General features: G+C 46.9%; 2 protein-coding genes across 3 annotated transcripts in view; both read left to right on the top strand.

Moving 5' to 3' along the window:
• Positions 1-238: 238 nt before the first annotated feature.
• On the top strand, positions 239-4,247 carry ZFAND2A (zinc finger AN1-type containing 2A). 2 transcript variants are annotated; one of them, XM_064153707.1, is made up of 6 exons: positions 239-346; positions 996-1,090; positions 1,612-1,737; positions 1,921-2,072; positions 3,441-3,530; positions 4,092-4,247. In XM_064153707.1, exons 1-6 carry the CDS (start codon positions 292-294, stop codon positions 4,099-4,101), a joined length of 528 nt encoding a protein of 175 aa, XP_064009777.1. In that variant the 5' UTR covers positions 239-291; the 3' UTR covers positions 4,102-4,247. The 2 variants fall into 2 exon arrangements, with proteins under 2 accessions (XP_064009777.1, XP_064009778.1); XM_064153708.1 differs by lacking the exons at positions 3,441-3,530; positions 4,092-4,247 and having other exon boundaries at positions 1,921-2,076.
• A 6,392-nt stretch (positions 4,248-10,639) lies between these two features.
• Positions 10,640-18,548, top strand: part of C13H7orf50 (chromosome 13 C7orf50 homolog) — a 191,610-nt gene continuing 183,701 nt past the window's right edge. The window contains exon 1 of the mRNA XM_064153713.1: positions 10,640-10,938. Within this exon, the coding sequence (XP_064009783.1) occupies positions 10,684-10,938 (255 nt within the window). The 5' untranslated portion in view covers positions 10,640-10,683. The remainder of the gene's footprint in view (positions 10,939-18,548) is intronic.

Genomic DNA, 18,548 nt, shown 5'->3' on the forward strand with positions numbered 1-18,548 from the left:
ACGCTCCAGACTCTTCCCCAGCCTCGTCATGCCCATGCCCGATCTGCCTCGTCACCGCCCCGCCCCGCAGCATGACTCAGCACGCCCCCTGGCCACTGATTGGCCACCCGCTAGAACGTACACAGCCAGCGACGGAGCGCGGGGCTCGCCATTGGCTCGGCCTGCGTGACGTCATCCGTGGCGGCCGGAGCGGGCGGCAGCGTGACTCAGCACGTGGGTGAGTCAGCGGCAGGTGTATAAAAGCGGCGGCGGTAACTGCGCGGGGATGCTGGGTGCGGGGGTCCTGCGGCCATGGAGTTCCCGGAGCTGGGAGAGCACTGCTCGGAGCGCACTTGCAAGCAGCTGGGTAAGAGCGGCTACGGTTGGGAGCTCCTGTGCTGTCGGGAGGGAAGCCGTCGGCGGGCACCGGCTCGCCGTGGCGTGCGTGGCATCACCGGGCAACACCCATTCGAGTGGCACTCGTAAGGGAGAAAAGCTTGCTTAGTGGGCGGGGGGCGACACAAATCCCGTATCCTGAGTCTGTACGAGGAGGCTGATGCTGTGCTTAGTAGCAGGTACCAGTGCTGCTGCCTCTGTAACACTTCTTCAACTGGTCTAGTAAAGAGGAAGGGTTGAGCCCCGTGTGTTTTGCTCTGGCGTGTTGTTAACCTGTTCAGGAGCGGGTTTTTAGAAGGAACAAAAAAGATGTGTTTTTCTGAGTCTGGGCTTCGTGTTTGTTTCAACTCCTAGTGCCTGACCAGTGCCTCAATAAAGTTCTGCATTTGAGGAGCTCCCGAGGCTTGTGGCTTGTGCCAGTGTGGATTAAAAAGGGAGAGAGCTTATCACTTGTTGTAGTTTTAACATCCGTGGAAAATGAGGTTGTTTCTCCAGAAAAAATATGTAGTGTGACTAGACAAAAATGGTTTGCCCTGGAATTTATTTGTAGCCAATTGTGTGTGCTGTTGCAGGTGTAAGCTTTGTGTGGTGAGAATCCTTTTTCTCCATTCCTCTCCCAGATTTCCTGCCTTTGAAATGTGATGCTTGTGGGGAAGTCTTCTGTAAAGATCACATCCGTTACGATGACCACAAGTGTGGCTTTGCCTACAAAAAAGTAAGTTCCTACCCAAGACTCAGTAATTCACTCTGCAGAATTGCCAAGTCATGTAAAAGGCTGCTCTGAAACATGAACTGTGACTTCAGTAGAAGGGAGTGGGAGAACTGCAAAATGTAAGTTAATGACATGGTTGAACTTCAAATATGTGGAATCATAACATTTCAGAGGTCAGTGCTGGTAAATTCTAGTTGCCCTCACTTAAACTGCCTTTTCCCAGAGAGGAGTGGTTTCTTTAAGCAGTGTGCTGTGGCCTAAAACTTCCTGCAACCCCAGTCCTTTAAGTTGAAAGACAGCAAATATTTAAACCATAGAAGAAATAGAGTAAGTGGGGCCAGACTTTGGCAAAGCATGTCTGACTTGTTTGGCTAATGATCTGCTGTTACCTTCATGAAGTATCCCTAAAAGCACTGTTAATCAAGTAGAAGAGGAACCACCTGTGAATAGGCTTCTATTGCCCATGGGTAAGAGAAGGGTGAGGACAGAAGATAATTAAGCTAACCTGTGTTGTGTGTTCTTAGAATGTGCAGGTTCCAGTGTGTCCTCTCTGTCATGCACCCATTCCAGTACAGAAGGGGGAAATACCAGATATTGTGGTTGGAGCCCACATGGATAAGGACTGCAAGTACAACCCATCACAGCAGAGGGTAAGGAAGCTGCTCTTGAAATCCAAACTGTCTACATAATTCTTGGGACTGTAGATCTTATGAGAGCAGAAACAGTTGGGCACTTGCTCTGTTTTACCTTCTTTGTGCTTCAGCTTGGCCCTGAGTTGGGGAGCTGATCACAGGAGGCAAGCAAGGGCTGCCAGCTTAATGTCTTTTATGCAGATCTTCACCAACAAATGTCTAAAGCCAGGCTGCAAGAGGAAAGAGATGATGAAGGTAGTTTGTGAGCAGTGTGGTGGCAACTTCTGCATAAAACATCGGCATCCACTGGATCACAACTGCAGAGGGAGCAGCCATCCCACCTCCAAAGCAGGGTAAGCAGCATTTATAATACTTCTGAGCTTGAGCTGAAGTTTCAGCTAGTGTCAGGAGTTGGTGGAGAGCTCAGTTAGGGAGTTGTGTAAACGTTTTTGTCACTTTTGGCCATAAAATATCTCCTATTTCCTCTTTATCTCAGACTTCATTCCTGAAAGTGTATGAGCTGAGTTAAAAGGCTGCCAGATGTGCTCCTAAAATTCTTCCAAGCCTACTTGTCAGTCTCTCCCAATTGAGAATATGCACTGACCAACTCAAGTACCCTTTGAGATCTGGCTCTAAATCCTAGAGTCCTAACGTTCTGCCCAGTCTTTTGAAACAACCAAGAGCAATCAATACTTTGCCAGGCCAAGCTTAAACTTGGTTTTAATAAAAATCATAGAACCACAGAATGTCAGGGCTGGAAGGGACCTCTAAAGATCATCTAATCCAACCTCCCTGCCAGAGCAGGATGACCTAATGGCAAGGTTTTGCAGATGGGCTGCTACCACTTGTGTTTGAATGCTCTGGACATCAATAGTGACCTGGCAAGAGCTGCTGTGAGCTGAAAAATGACATGTGTGGGATATTTATCCATTTAATATCACAAACCTAGATCAAACAGATAGGGAAGTCTGTGATCTATTTAGCATCTTTCACACCTTATGTCTAGCTGGTTAAATATCCAAGTTAACTAACAGCTTATTTCAGAAGCCCTGTCTTTAGACATGCAATTTTAATGTGAGTTCCATTGTCCATTTGTTCCTGAATGTGGCAACCCCACAGGCTGCATGAGATCCAGAAGCCACATTTAGGAAAGATCTGGCAGAACTGCTATATTGCATGGCTGTGATTTTACAGCCCAGAATGTGAGTGCCTGGCAAGGCAGGAGTGGTCACCTGGCAGTCAGTGAGAACAAATATATTGGCTGACTACAACATGGGTTTTGTGGCAGGGAGGCTGTAGCCAGGTGGGGGTTGGTCTCTTCTGCCAGGCAACCAGCAACAGAACAAGGGGACAGTCTCAAGTTGAGGTACAGGCTGGATGTTAGGAGGAAGTTGTTGGCAGAGAGAGTGATTGGCATTGGAATGGGCTGCCCAGGGAGGTGGTGGAGTCACCATCCCTGGAGGTGTTGAAGCAAAGCCTGGATGGGGCACTTAGTGCCATGGTCTAGTTGATTGGACAGGGCTGGGTGATTGGACTGGATGAGCTTGGAGGTCTCTTCCAACCTGGTTGATTCTATGAATCCATTTGGAGGAGCAGTCAAGAAAGGTAAACTCCAGTGTTCTGTGCAGTAGAAAGACTCGTGTGATGGATGCAGATAATTAAACTGGATGGAAGAGTGAAACTACTGGCAGTGTGCTGAGCCTGGTTTTATTTCTTTGTAGGTATGCAGCCCTGATGAGAGCCTCTCAAGCTGCCTTCAAGTCGGCGGGAGCCATTGGAGTGCCATCTAATGGGAGCCTTCAGCACAACAGGTAAAAGCTGTAGAAGGAGAAAAGGCAAACACTGTTTTAAAATAGCCTTGTGTCAACACGGTGTAGGAGTGCCACCGTCATGCCTCTAACTGCTCTAGACCTGGTAGTTGACCTTTTAACTGGCATTGCAATGCAGTCGAGTGGTTCTGACAGCACAAGTAAATTCTCCTTTCGACCTGCAGTGATTAAAATAACCATATAGACACAAGCATTAGCACAGCAAATTGCAGCAGCAGGTTGGTTTCCCACCTGCTCTCTGTGAGGCTTGGTCCAGCTCCTAGTGAAATAGTGTCACTGGAATACTGAGGAAAGCATAGGGAGCACCTGAATTAGTGTGGCACATGCCCTTCCCCTGCTGTGTTCTGTATAGGATCAACCAGGTTGGAAGAAACCTCCTAGATCATCTAGTCCAACCTATCACCCAGCTCTATCCAGTCATCTAGACCATGCCACTAAATGCCTCATCCAGTCTTTACTTGAACACCTCCAGGGATGTTGTACCCCCTTGTGACTGCGAGTTTTAGTTGCATAACCCTTACAGTGTTTTCTTTTGTCTTTCAGATCCAGATAGAGGCTTTTCACATCTGGATCAAACCTCTGTCTACTTCAAAGTTGTGTTTTTTTCTATAGCTCTTCATGTGATTTATTTTTCTATGCTGTTAAGTTATTTTTGTATCCTAATGGTTTATGCATTCAATAAACTGTCAGTCTTTCCAAGCCATCTTTATTTGCTCCTATATTTGGAATAAGAACTCACTGAAAAATACTTGACGAAGGGAATTGGGGTGTGGTGGTAGGAGGACAATTAAAATCAGGATAAATTAAAGCTGGCTGTGTTGTACTGTCTGAAGTGTGAGACTAAGGTTTAAGTCTGAACTACCAACTACTGTTCATCTCAGTCTTTTTGGAAGTGAACTGGCACACAGTTTAGCATTCTGCTTGATGAAACATGAGCATGAAGCAAGTTTTGTATAAGCTGCCTCTGGGGTTCTGAATATCCTTGCAAGTGTTTGATTTATAAAGCCATACCTAGTTTTTCTAGGCTCACCTTAAGCAAGTCACTGAAAGCTAGTGCTCATGGAGGCATACACAGTGTCATTTCTCACAATTTATTGCCCCTTTGATGGCAATCTTGATTTGCATGGGTATCTTCCTTAGCTGGTGGGGGAAAGGCAGGGAAAATAGAATTAACTGTCTCATGTAAAAGGCATGGGGCCAAAATACAGTGCTGTCTAGGGAGGCAACTCAGCCTGTCTTTCCAAACAAGAGAAGACATAGCAGATATGATCTATCTATTATCCTGATCAGCTATCTTGGCTTTTTAAAACTGCATGAATATCCAGCTGCTTAGCTTGAGGCCTGAAATATTGTAGGCTGATGAAATGGAAATGTGCTGTTAATGAACAATGCTAATTCCCCAGCTGGGATCTGAGGAGACCTCTCATCCAGCTAATTGTGAGGAAAAATGCCAAGGCTTACTGATGATGTCAGGGGGGTCAAGACCTCAATTTCATGTGTCATTGGAGCCATTCCTCTGCACACTGGGGCTAGCGAGCTGGGGTGTTGGGTTAGGACTAACTGAAGGGTAATTGCAGTCACTGCAGCTGTGAGTGCCTGGTGGTGTTCTGCTGAGGTGGGAGGCTGAGCAGTTTGTGTGGCAGAGGATGCTGTGTTCCTTGACCTGGGAAAAATAATCTTTAATGCTGCAAGAGATGTGTGCCTAAGTGCAGTTAGTGCATATGCTATTTATACACCCTTGATGTCTGTTCTGCAGTGGTGCAGCCTCTTATATGTCTCTTCTTTCTCTTCCAAGAGGCTTAATTCTTAGAGTACAAACACTGCCTAAAGAGGAAAGGTGGATTTATGGTTCCTCACAGGGCTAGCATGTAAACCATTGATAGATTGAGTTGCAGGCCTTTCATCAGAAAGGGCAGAGATAATGAAATTTACAGCCAGCATAGAACAAAATATCTGTGCTATCCTATATTCTGAATGCATAATGCAGGCAGAGGAGCTACCACTGCTGCTTTCATCTAGCCTAATTTTATGCGTCCGTGATCACAATTGTGATTTGAGAGTATCTGTAATACTGTGCTTAACCACAGGATGTCACAATAGGTTGTGTAATAAAGCAATTATTACTTCAGGAGGTCTAAACATACAAAACATGTCTTCCCTGTTTGCTTAAATTGCATCTCTGATTTTAGGTCCCAGGGCCTGTTAGCCTGTGCTCTAAAGCTGTAACTCAGCCCTAGTGCTACAGCACTGTCATATATCTATCATGTATATATAATACATATGCCTATCTATAACGTATTTATATCACAGTATCACCAAGGTTGGAAGAGACCTCACAGATCATCAAGTCCAACCTCTTACCACAGAGCTCAAGGCCAGACCATGGCACCAAGTGCCACATCCAATCCTGCCTTGAACAGCTCCAGGGACGGCGACTCCACCACCTCCCCGGGCAGCCCATTCCAGTGTCCAATGACTCTCTCAGTGAAGAACTTTCTCCTCACCTCCAGCCTAAATTTCCCCTGGAGCAGCTTGAGGCTGTGTCCTCTCGTTCTGGTGCTGGCCACCTGAGAGAAGAGAGCAACCTCCTCCTGGCTACAACCACCCTTCAGGTAGTTGTAGACAGCAATAAGGTCTCACCTGAGCCTCCTCCAGGCTAACCAATCCCAGCTCCCTCAGCCTCTCCTCGTAGGGCTTGTGCTTGAGGCCTCTCCCCAGCCTCGTTGCCCTTCTCTAGACATGTTCAAGCATCTCAATGTCCTTCTTAAATTGAGGGGGCCAGAGCTGAACACAGGACTCAAGGTGTGGTCTAACCAGCACAGAGTTCAGGGGCCGAATGACCTCCCTGCTCCTGCTGACCACACCATTCCTGATGCATATTATATATTGCAGATGTAATATATAACCTCTCATGTGCACCCCACTGGTGCTGTAGAAAGGTGTTTTCACTGCAGAACATCAAGTGCTGACCATGAGGTAACAGACCAGAGCTGAGAAGCGACAGGTGTGGGACAGGATTTGCAGCCTGCGGTGTGGGGGGAAGGGTGGAAGGAGAGGAATGGCACAAAGCATGACCTGGTGTGGATAGATGTGTGAGGGTGCTTGCAATCATAGAATCAACCAAGTTGGAAGGGGCCTCCAAGATCATCCAGACCAACCTATCCCCCAGCCCTAGCCAGTCAACCACACCATGGCACTAAGTGCCTCATCCAGGCTTTGTTTCAACACCTCCAGGCACAGCGACTCCACCATCTCCCTGGGCAGCCCATTCCAATGCCAATCACTCTCTCTGCCAACAACTTCCTCCTAACACCCAGCCCAGACCTGCCCTGGCACAACTTGAGACTGTGTCCCCTTGTTCTATTGCTGGTTGCCTGGGAGAAGAGACCAACCCCACCTGGCTACAATGTCCCTTCAGGTAGTTGTAGACAGCAATGAGGTCACCTTGTTGTCACCAGCCGTCTGCTACCGCTACCAGCATCTCAGCTGCTACTAGGATCAACCTTAAAGTCGTTGTCAAAACCCAGCCACTTCTGTGCCTGTATTTGCAGCAAATAGTCCTTAAAACTCCTTAAATTACCGAGGGAAAGCAGAAACTTTTGTGTATATTGTATTTATAGAAAACGAAAACATGGGAAGCAATTTATTCCCTGGAAACCCTGTCCTAAGAGATGTTTTCTCCTTCCCTCAAACCGCAGCGTTTGGCTCTTCCCCGCGTGTTCTCCCATAGCCACTGGGGACAGCAGGGAAGGCTGTCTGCGGCACGGAGGCTTTGGGATCTGCTGGCTAGAAGTGTCATAAATAACAGGCATAAACTTGTGTTCATGCAGAACAAGGCTTTAATAGAGTTGCAGGAATCAAGCAATGTACAGTCTCAAGTTGTGGGCTGGATGTTAGGAGGAAGTTGTTGTCAGAGAGAGTGATTGGCATTGGAATGGGCTGCCCAGGGAGGTGGTGGAGTTGCTGTGCCTGGAGGTGTTGAAGCAAAGCCTGGATGAGGCACTTAGTGCCATGGTCTGGTTGATTGGCCAGGGCTGGGTGCTAGGTTGGCCTGGCTGATCTTGGAGGTCTCTTCCAACCTGGTTGATTCTATGATACAGGCCTGGGTGCGTGGGGAGACTCTGCTCTACCCTAACGCACACCTTTTGTTTTCGGTCTTCTCTTTTTATATCCTATTCTATTACATATTCATTACTAATTCTAAGAAAAGGTTGGGTTTTCCTTATCAGTTCCAAGAATGGGAGGTGTCTCTTCCATGCATGTCTCTTTTTATCCGGTGGTCCCTCTGGTGGTCTTTCAGTGATGAAGTAAGGGGTCTTCCTCAAGTGGCCTTTCCTTGAACTCCAAACTAGCAGTGTCCTTTGTATGACTCTTCCTCGGTTTGCTCATGCACAAAGGCTGTCTCTTCCTCCTGCCTCCCTCCTCCACCAACCTTTCTAGCTTCTAATTATTTATTGCTGTTATCTTAATCCAAGTGTATACTCTGAACCCCCCTTCCTCCCTGTCTGTGGCCTCTTGCCACGAATTGATTGGATCAAACATATCAGGCTGAAGATGAGGCAGCAGTGTGCCCAGGTGGCCAAGAGAGCCAATGGCATCCTGGCCTGCATCAGGAACAGTGTGGCCAGCAGGACAAGGGAGGTTATTCTGCCCCTGTGCTCAGCACTGCTCAGGCCACACCTTGAGTGCTGTGTCCAGTTCTGAGCTCCTCAATTCAAGAGAGATGTTGAGGTGCTGGAAGGTGTCCAGAGAAGGGCAACAAAGCTGGTGAGGGGCCTGGAGCACAGCCCTGTGAGGAGAGGCTGAGGGAGCTGGGGGTGTGCAGCCTGCAGCAGAGGAGGCTCAGGGCAGAACTCATTGCTGTCTACAACTACCTGAAGGGAGGCTGTAGCCAGCTGGGGGGTGGCCTCTTCTCCCAGGCAAACAGCAATAGAACAAGGGGACACAGTCTCAAGTTGTGTCGGGGAAAGTATAGGCTGGATGTTAGGAGGAAGTTCTTCACAGAGAGAGTGATTGGCACTGGAATGGGCTGCCCAGGGAGGTGGTGGAGTCGCCGTCCCTGGAGGTGTTGAAGCCAAGCCTGGCTGAGGCACTTAGTGCCATGGCCTGGTTGATTGGCCAGGGCTGGGTGCTAGGTTGGCCTGGCTGATCTCGGAGGTCTCTTCCAACCTGGCTGATTCTGTGTATTTCTCACAGAAGGAATCACCACCGCACCTCCGGCATGGGCGCCCTGCAGCACCCCAGCCTGTACGGGCAGCCTGCCGCGGCTGTCCCCCACGGCCGGCGCGGGGCGGGGCGGACCCGGCGGGAACCGCCCACGCAGCCGGGAGTGGGTGGAGCAAACACGGAGGGCGGGGCCTCTTGCCGTGGCGCGTCTCGGCGCAGCGAGATGACGTCAAGCGTTCCTCCAAAGCCGGCCGAGCATACCTCTGCACACGTGTTCCAGGTGGGCGCGCTAATTGCGAGCCTGGCTTCTTATTGGCTGTTGTTAGAGATTGGCATGCCGAAAGCCAACCAGATGCCTTCGTTCTCTCCTGGTAGCCAGTGGGAGGGAGGGGGCGGGCTGCGGCGCCAAGCGTGGGGCTCAGTTAAAGGTGGAGCAGAGGCGGCTCTGAGAGGTGCGTGTGGGGAAGGGAGGTTGTGAGTTCTGTCTTGTCCGCTGTGTAGGGCTGCCTGTGGGCACTCAACTGTCGCGGGTCAGTGACAGCTGCGGGGAGTGCAGGTAACCCTGGTCGTCTCCCTGCCCCTTCTGGCCGGGAGTTGCGTGAGGGTTGGGGTGGCTCGGACACAGGCGTGGTGGTGATGGTGGCTAAGGGGCTGCTTCCCTTCCTCCCTTCGCAACCATCCCTTAGCTCCTCTCTCGGTGCTGCTTCTTTCCCTCCCTCCCCTCAGAGAGTGGGAGCTGGGTGCCAGGCATGCACTGCGGAGAAGCCGGTGAGTAGTGCTGGAACCGGGTCAGGAGCGTTTGTTTTCTCTTATGTGGCTGCACTCGAGAAGATATAGCTCAGGTTTAAAGCCTTTCTAGTCACAAGGTCTTAACTCAGCCCTCAGTAAAAGGGTTGTGTTGGGAAACCGGCGAGACGGTGGCTCCCCAGTGCCGCATGCAGCGGTCGCACAAGTGTGGCTGCGTCCTGGGTTAACGCAGCCTGTTCTCACAAGCTCCTCCCCAACACGGGAGGGAAAGTAACACAAACCCTCCAAGCTCTGGGTTAAGAGCTTTACTGGGCATCAGATAGTCCAACGCATAAATAGCCTTAGCCTATGTGCAGAAAAGCACAGCAAAACGCAGAAGCAGCGTCAGAAGACAGTGACCTCCCTTCAACCCCCAGGCTGCAGCCTGCTGGCATAAGAGACCACCCCTCCCAAAAAAAAAATCCCTGAAAACCAGAAGCAGCAACCAGAACAGGAAGCCTTTTGTTACAATCTGAACCTCAATCCCATTGCTACTTTGCTCCTGCCAGGACTTTCGTTTTGAAGCTGGCATGATGGCAGCATGGTGTTGAGTATCATCAGTAGATTCAACTCAACCTGTGGTAGAATAGGAAGATAAGATTTGTGAGGCAAAGTTCTTTGAGCACAGTTTTTCCATGTTAGTTTATATGCAAGCAAGAAAACATGCAGGTTAGGCAGAACTGATAGTTTAAAACTGCTTACTAGTGAAGTAGGGGTATGTGTATATGCACACACATGTTGATGACTAGCAGGCACACTGATGTGTTTGGAGGAGAGAGATGATTGGTGTTATCTGAGGCAGCCAATTGATCAAACAGTTCCATGTGGTGTGTTCTAACCTGTTTGAAAGCACAGCATCAGTTATGGGGAATTACTACCAGGAAGGTCAGTGAAGCATTTTCCCCATCACCTCGGGGTACAATAGGTGTTGAGTTTTCTGCAGGAGAATAACAGTTGAGCTTTACAATAGTTTAATGTATCTCGAAAGGAAGCATGGTGAAAAATCTCCAAACTGGATCAGAATTCAATGCAGACTCAGATTTCATAGTGAAGTAGTCATAAATAAATAATTCTTATGCTGCTATAATGATAGTCTTGTATATAGACTTAAATTATATAGGTATATATATATGAAGGTTCTAATTGTAGTTTGTTTTCTATTACAGGTCAGCTTTGTTTTGCAATGCCAAAAATGAAGGCAGAGAAAAAAGAAAAGAAGGCAGAGAAAAAAGAAAAGAAGGCAGAGAAAAAAGAAAAGAAGGCAGAGAAAAAAGAAAAGAAGGCAGAGAAAAAAGAAAAGAAGGCAGAAGAAAAAGAAAAGAAGGCAGAAGAAAAAGAAAAGAAGGCAGAAAAAAGAAAAAAGCTAAAGCAACCTGTGGCCCAAGAGGAGGAGCTGGAATCAGAAAGCAGATCAAAGAAAAAGAAAGGCAACCTGCAGGTATCTTTTCCCAGTTTTTGATTTGATAAAATGTGGATATAATGTTACCTGTGATGTCAAATGGCTTTAGAGAGTCAGCGCTGAGTCTGGATGTCCTGTTCGATGCAGTTGCAGTGATTCCTCGGATGCAGTGTACATAGAGTGGAAGTTGAGAAGATTAATTAAGCCAAACCTGGCTATGATTGCAGCAGTAAGAGCAGACATTTGTTTTGGATGCTTCTGTGAGAGACAGAAGTGGGTGAAAGGCAAAGGAAACAGCTTTAAGCAACTGTCATATGGCAGTGTAGACGTAGCTTAAGTCTTCATGTGATCCTGAGTGGCTGGGAAAAGATGAAAGATGTTTTCTTGGAAGTCCTCTGGAGTTTTTGGATGCAATGTCAAGTGGCCAGAAGGTGTCAGCAGTCTCTCTTTGTTATTGAGCATGTTATGATTTAATGTTCTGAGAGGGAAATCAGCGATGCCAAGATGTTATCAAAGTGGAAACACAGAGCTGGAAGTTGTTTTTTGTGGTGGAAATGATACATAATCAGGATGATTGAATTCTGCTGTGCTGCTCAAGGGGGTTGTGGATGCTGCCTCCCTGGAGGTGTTCAAGGCTAGGGTAGATGAGGCCTTGAGCGACCTGTTCCAGTGGGAGGTGTCCCTGCCTATGGTGTGGAGTTGAGCTTTGTGGTCACTTCCAACCTAAACCATGAACGGTTACTGTAAAATGTGGATCAAAGAAATATGAAATGGTTTGGTACTGTTAGGAAGTGGACCAGGAAAGGCAAAGTTGGCTTTTTGGGGTTTTTCTCCCTCTCACAGTCTCAAGCCAGAATTTTAAAAGCTTTCTTAATGTTTCCTGGCCTAAAGTAAGAGAGATGTGAAAGCTGCTTTTTACTTCATTTGTCCTGAGCTCCACTGAGCTCTGGACCCCATGACATAGCTCAGTGGAGCTCAGGACAAGAGGCAGTGTGTGGAAGCTGAGGCATGTGAAGTTTCCTTTAAATATGAGGAGGATTTTTTTGCCTGTGAAGGTGACAGAACCTTGGAAGAGGCTGCCCAGGGGGTCGTGGAGTCTCTCCCTGGAGATATTCCAAACCTGCCTGGATGTGTTCCTGTGTGATCTGGTCTAGGTGATCCTGCTCTGGCAGGGGGGGTGGACTGGATGAGCTTTCCAGGTCCCTTCCACCCCCTGACATTCTGTGATTCTGTGTGATTTTGTTATTCAACTTCATCTAAGCTCCTTGACAAGAACATTTTGGAGACCTTTTTGCATAACTGTTCCAAGCTATTGCATTTAGAGTTTAGTGAAGTATAATATCAGAAAAACTCTAACCTCTTGGCAGTTGCTATTCAGAGGTCTGTAAATTCTTGCAGTTCTGAACTCAACAGATATTTCCCTAAGTAAGGAAGGATTGTTTCTTGGTATCAAGGCAAAAACTGGAAAATCTGATATTTGCAGCTTAAATAAGAGGGAGTGTTTCTTTTTTTCCCCCCTTTGTAGAGTCTATATTATCAGCTTTAGATTCACACAAATCAGTTTGAGTGAAAACAGATTTCCAGGATAAACCAGTGTGAAATTGAAATGTCACAATTAAAAATGTATTGCCTGTGACAATCTGTATAAGTTCATGTAAAAGTAGAAGAAAATCCCCAGCAGGCTGCAAGCCTCCAGCAGGCAGGGCCTTTTTGGGGCATCTGATGTCACAGAAATGATGAGTTCTTGGAACCCCTAAATGAGTTCTTGTTGGCTATGCAGACTGTAAGAGTGCAAATACAAAGTGGAAAGAGGAATCCTTAATACTGTTAAGGAACACCACCAGGCACAAGAGTTCATAGAGTTATGGAAGCTGGTGTCAGTGGTTGGCTTTTTAAGTTATCAGGTAGTGACAGGACTAGGGGGAATGGAGCGAAGCTGGAGATGGGTAGGTTCAGCCTGGAGGTGAGGAGGAGGTTGTTCAGCATGAGAGTGGTGAGAGCCTGGGAGGTGGTTGAGGCCCCATGGCTGGAGGTGTTTAAGGCCAGGCTGGATGAGGCTGTGGCCAGGCTGCTCTAGGGTAGGGTGTCCCTGCCCATGGGAGGAGGGTTGGAACTGGATGATCTTTGTTGTCTCTTCCAACTCTGACTGATTCTGTCATTCGAGTCATGTCTATGGCATCAGTTTTAGGGAGCATCATCTAAGGTCTATGACAGGCCATGCTCCAGTTTTAGGGAGCATCTTCTAAGGTCTATGACAGGCTGGTTTTTTTTGCATCAGCTCTCTAAGCTGTAACTGTTGATAGCAGAAAAGCACAGGGTAGTAGATGACATTTGTTTGTTTGTAATGGGTGCTGAGGACGGAGGATGCTAGGCAGATCTTACAGAACTTTATTCCAGATCTGGTTAATGGAAGTTAGCTCTTCTACCAGTTTAGGATTGTTACTCAGCATGTGCACTCCCAGCTTTGTGTGAAGCAGTGAAGTCATGATGACATGAAACTTGGCCACAGTGGTACCATGCAAGGTTGAAACTTGGCCGCAACGGTGCCAGGCAAGGCATAATTGCTTCATGTGTACGGGAAGAGCAGGAGGAACTCTGAGGCAGCAGGGATGTGCCCAGCCTGGCTTGTTCAGAAGAAGGAATTTGGAACAAAAATGAGGACAACTGCTGAGAGTGTTTATTCCACAGCCTTACTTCCTTTGAGGTTATTTCTGTTACATTAAAATAAGCTGGAATCTTGGGAGATCTACGCAGATTCCTGAACGGTGGCAACTGGCTTGTGATGAGCTGTGATTGACTTTTGATGCAGTAACTGAATTCAAGCAAACTATCCTTTGTTGCACTCTGAAAGATGGGGAGACTTCAGTTTCTCTGAAGGAGTCTCGTATGCCATGAAGTCAGTCAAAAGACAGCGATGTAACACATTGCTTCTGGTGGGGGAGAGAGAGGTTTCATTGATTCATTAAGTTTCCTGTGATTTACTCCCCTCCCCCCCTCCCCCATTCTAGTACAGCAATTTTAGCCTCTGAAGTGGAAAATGTAAATCTGTAATTGATTTTGTAATAGAGCTGCAGGCAGGCTGCTTGGAGTGTGTCTTAAGTGAGTGAATTCAGTGTACATTGATCATTCCTTCCTGAAATTTGTTTCCAAAATTCTCACCAACCTAACACTAACCCATTATTTCCCCCCCCCCCGCCCCCCTGGAACAATTTGACCTTTCAGAGTAATCTTGATGTTTTATTGATTTTCATCTACTCAGTGCCTTCTGTTTACACGAAACAGCAACCAGCAATTCAAGACCAATGTGAAATGTTTTCATGTACAGCCTTAGAACCACGCAGCTCTAAATGACACATCTCTAGTGGAGCTGGGCAGTATAAGATTTCCAACTTCATTCAGCCTTCTGCTTTTTTTTCTGACAGGCTTTCATCATGTTACTGTTTGGTTTAGCTGCTTGACAATAAAACTCCTATTTTAAACAGTTTTAAAGTGGTTTTATTTTTTTAAATGTAATTTTGGTTTGGTGTTTTTTTTTTTTTTTTAGCTGCCTGGGCATTAGTTTTACTTTTCTCTTTTTTCTTTTTAAAGGATTTTGGAATTTGCTAACGTGGTTGTACCTTAAACCTTCTGCTAGTTTGAGTTTATTCATTTGGATTGTCACAGCAACCCCAAGCGATGCTACAGGCTTGGGGCAGTGTGGCTGGAAAGCTGCCTGGCAGAAAGAGATATGGGGGTTGCAGTAGACAGGTGATGAATATGAGCCAGCAGTGTGCCCAGGTGGCCAAGAAGGCCAATGGCATCTTGCATTGGATTAAACATGCTGTGGTCAGCAGGAGCAGGTTGGGGATTGTCCCCTTGGACTCAGCTTTGGTGAGGCCACAGCTTGAGTGTTGTGTTCAGTTTGGGGCGCTGCAATACAAGAGAGATGTGGAGGTGCTGGAGCAGGTCCAGAGGAGGGCAGTGAAGCTGGGGGAGGGCCTGGAGAATACATCTTACAAGGAATGACTGAGTGAGCTGGGAATGGTTAGTGTGAGGAAGAGGAGGCTAAGGGGGGACCTCAGTGTTGTCTACAACTACCAGGAGGGACATTGTGGAGAGGCTTGTGATGGTTTGGGTGTTACCTGCTCTCCCCCCCGCCCTTAAAATCATCCAGACTAGACTCAGCTGAGCTGGAAATTAGAATGGAGCTTTATAGTTACAGTTTAGCACAAGATACAAGCAGGTATTTGCAATCTCTGCAGCTATAGACAGAAACAGACAAGTTAAAAAGGTAATGCAGAAACACAACAGCCCTCCCAGAAACCAGAGTCCCCAGGAGGGGCTCCCAAACACCCTTCCACCTGCTTTCCACCCCTCTACCTTATCCTAGACTTTGCCTTGTGTTCAAGGTGAGTTTGGAGGGTTTGCCACGGGGGTTAGGAAAATAAACTCAGAAGGATTAGTTACACAGCCAGCTTGGGAGAGAAGTGCATGCAGACAGAGCCAGAGAGCAGCTCTGTTATCTGTATTTGTGTTCTTGTCTTTATCCATCTCAGCAAGCCTATGAGTGCAGCAGACATCACCACTGTTTCCTTTTCACAGCCTAGCATCTAATTCTACTCACCAAAATATTCCAGCTAGCTTCAAACTAGCACAAGGCTGCTGCTGGTCTCTTCTCACAGGTAACTGGAGGCAGAACAAGGGGGAATGGCCTCAAGCTGAAACTGGGGAGGTTTAGATTGGACATTAGTAAAGAGTTTTTCAGGGAGAGAGTGGTCAGTGACTGGAATGAGCTGCCCAGGGAGGTGGTGGAGTCGCCCACCCTGGATGTATTTAAAGGTGGTTTGGATGTGGTGCCTGGGGCTATGGTTTAAGTTGAATCTTGTAGAGTAGAGTTATAGGTTGTGCTTGGTGATCCTGAGGGGCTTTGCCAACCTGCATGTTTCTGTGGTTCTGTGATAACATGGGCATAAAGAAGAGAGAGTTAAAAGATGCCATCTAGACCTGGTGGCCTGAAGTTAGATACTCACTTCATAGTAAAAACTTCCTGATGGACTCTGCCAGAGACAACTCAATCTTGTTTCATTTCTCAGAAGAAAAACCCTGATGATCTTGCCAACCATCTTGAAATAACAGAAGCATTAGCAGTGCTTGTTTGCAGTTACTTGTGTCTTGCTTCTGTTTCTGGGTTCCTTCAGAATTTCAGCTGCCTTGGTGCCATGAAGCTTACTGAAACAGCACTACTGACACTTACAGCACTGTACATGGGGAACAACATGTTGTGGTTGCTTTGTTTGTGAAGGCTGTTTGAGTTCTACCCTTACTGTATCAAAGGGCCTCTTAACCTTGTAACTTAGGGGTAGAGCTTATTTCTCCAGTGCTGTTTTCAGAGCTGCAGGGCTTTGTACAGATGGTTAAGAAATTCTTCCAGAGCTGAACATCTATTAGGCAAGGCTTAAAATTCATAATCCATAGGAAGCAATATTAATTTCCTGTTTCTGCTTAATTTAGTCCAGTAAACATTGTAAACTTTAAGGCAAATTACAGTAACTAAGAGGAAATCAATGTTCATAAATCAAATCCTGTTGTTTGTGGATGAAGGGTGCTTGAGCTAACGCTCATACAGTTAGGGGCTGGTTCCTTCTTGTCTTCAGCTTTGCAAATGGTTGGAGGAGGAAGAGGAGGAGGTGTGGACGTTTCCCCCAGCTAAAGGCAAAAATCAGTGGGAAAGGAATTTAATTTTTGAGATTCCATACAGATAGTACAAACAATGGCAAACAAACAAGTGGCTCATGGTGTTTTCCTTCAACAGAGGGCTCAGCCTGCAGGTGCCCAAACAGTGAGGTCTGATTACTGAATGGAAAATGGCAAAAATGACTCGGGAAAGGGTTTTGCTGCTCAGCCATTTGGATGTTAACATAAAGAGCAATAAAGGGTTTCTAAGCTAGTACCTCAGCAAAGCAAATGATACCCCTCTCCCCCCCCCCAAAAAAAAAGAGTATTTAACACAATTATGTTTAAGCTGTAGAGGTAAACGTTTTGGCACAAGCTTGGTGGAATAGCTTGGAATGCCGCTTGGGATTCAGCCTCTGCTGCTGCTTGCAGTCAGGTACCCGGGGTAGTAATTTGAATGTTTAATGAATGCAAACCAGGCATCCATGCTACAAAACCTATCAAGCAGATACTGTAAAGCTATCAGTGGAAAGTGTATTTATTTATTTGACAAGCCACTAATTCATCCCAAAGCCTGCTGTTGAAATAATGAGTTGTGGATGATTTGCAAACAAACTCTGTAATCCTTTATTATTCCATTCATTTATTTTCTTAACTGATGGGGAGCTTAATTTATAGCCATCAAAATGACTTGTTTGGGGTTTCCCCCCCCCCCTCCTAAAAATTGCTAGGAAGTGACAGCTTAGGGTGATTTTCTTCTGATTGCCAGGCTGCCAATATTAGCTATGCCTTATATACATTAAAATATAGATGTTGGAAACTGCTTGCATTAGAATTCCACTGTGACTCTCCCTGCATTTGTTTAGCCTTGCTTTACTAGTTTAATCCTCTGATGTATGCATTAGTGTTATAGAATCAGCCAGATTGGAAGAGACCTCCAAGATCAGCCAGGCCAACCTAGCACCCAGCCCTGGCCAATCAACCAGACCATGGCACTAAGTGCCTCATCCAGGCTTTGCTTCAACACCTCCAGGGACGGTGACTCCACCACCTCCCTGGGCAGCCCATTCCAATGCCAATCACTCTCTCTGCCAACAACTTCCTCCTAACATCCAGCACAGACCTCCCCTGGCACAGCTTGAGACTGTGTCCTCTTGTTCTATTGCTGCTTGCCTGGGGGAAGAGACCAACCCCACCTGGCTACAGCCTCCCTTCAAGTAGCTGTAGACATCAATGAGCTCACCCCTGAGCCTCTTCTTCTCCAGGCTAAACAACTCCAGGGTTATTAATTGCTTGTTTAGGAAAATATGTGGAAATGATTTAGAAAGTATGTAGGATCTTAAATATTGAAAGTTAATTTTCTTTAGCATGACCTCTTAGATTAAGAATCTTGTTCTCTGGTTTGCTGTAACCATTTAAAGAGTATCTCCCAGATGCAAACAGATGTTTGTCCATGTTATGAGGAGAAGATGACATAATCTTTCATCTTGCCCCAATCCATCTGTCTCCCCTCAGTGCCTTGATGTAAGGATACATCAGCAGTTAGCATTTTCTGTTGATAAAGGGGGAGTGAAGGCTATTGCTCAAAATGGCAGAATTAAATGCCACTCTGGATATTGATATGGCCTCGTTAGTCTGCTGGGCTTGGTCAGTCTGTAGTTGGAATGTTGGTTCTGTTCTCTTTTCTTTGGGCTACCTTTCTCTTGGATGTTTACTCTTGTCTTATTTGTGTGTGTGGGGTGTTTGTTTGCTTTCCTTGCACAGTTTGCTGGGATGCCACTTGCCCAACAGAGAGAGGTTCTATGGGGCTGGGGTGCCACTTGCCCAAGAGAGACAGGTTCTGTGGGGCTGGGATGCCAGTTGTCTAACAGAAGCAGGTTCTGTGGGGCTGGGGTGTCACTTGCCCAACAGAAGCAGGTTCTGTGGGGCTGGGGTGTCACCATTTGCCCAACAGAGACAGAATCTATGGGGCTGGGGTGCCACCACCTCAACAGAGA

This window comes from Pogoniulus pusillus, chromosome 13 (assembly GCF_015220805.1).
Source record: "Pogoniulus pusillus isolate bPogPus1 chromosome 13, bPogPus1.pri, whole genome shotgun sequence".
Classification (NCBI taxonomy): Eukaryota; Metazoa; Chordata; class Aves; order Piciformes; family Lybiidae; genus Pogoniulus; species Pogoniulus pusillus.

Coding starts and splice junctions, on each gene's coding strand:
- ZFAND2A (XM_064153707.1), top strand. CDS start 292: ATGGAGTTCCCGGAGCTGGGAGAGCACTGCTCGGAGCGCACTTGCAAG. Junction 1,738..1,920: donor ACAACCCATCACAGCAGAGG/GTAAGGAAGCTG, acceptor TCTTTTATGCAG/ATCTTCACCAACAAATGTCT. Junction 2,073..3,440: donor CATCCCACCTCCAAAGCAGG/GTAAGCAGCATT, acceptor ATTTCTTTGTAG/GTATGCAGCCCTGATGAGAG.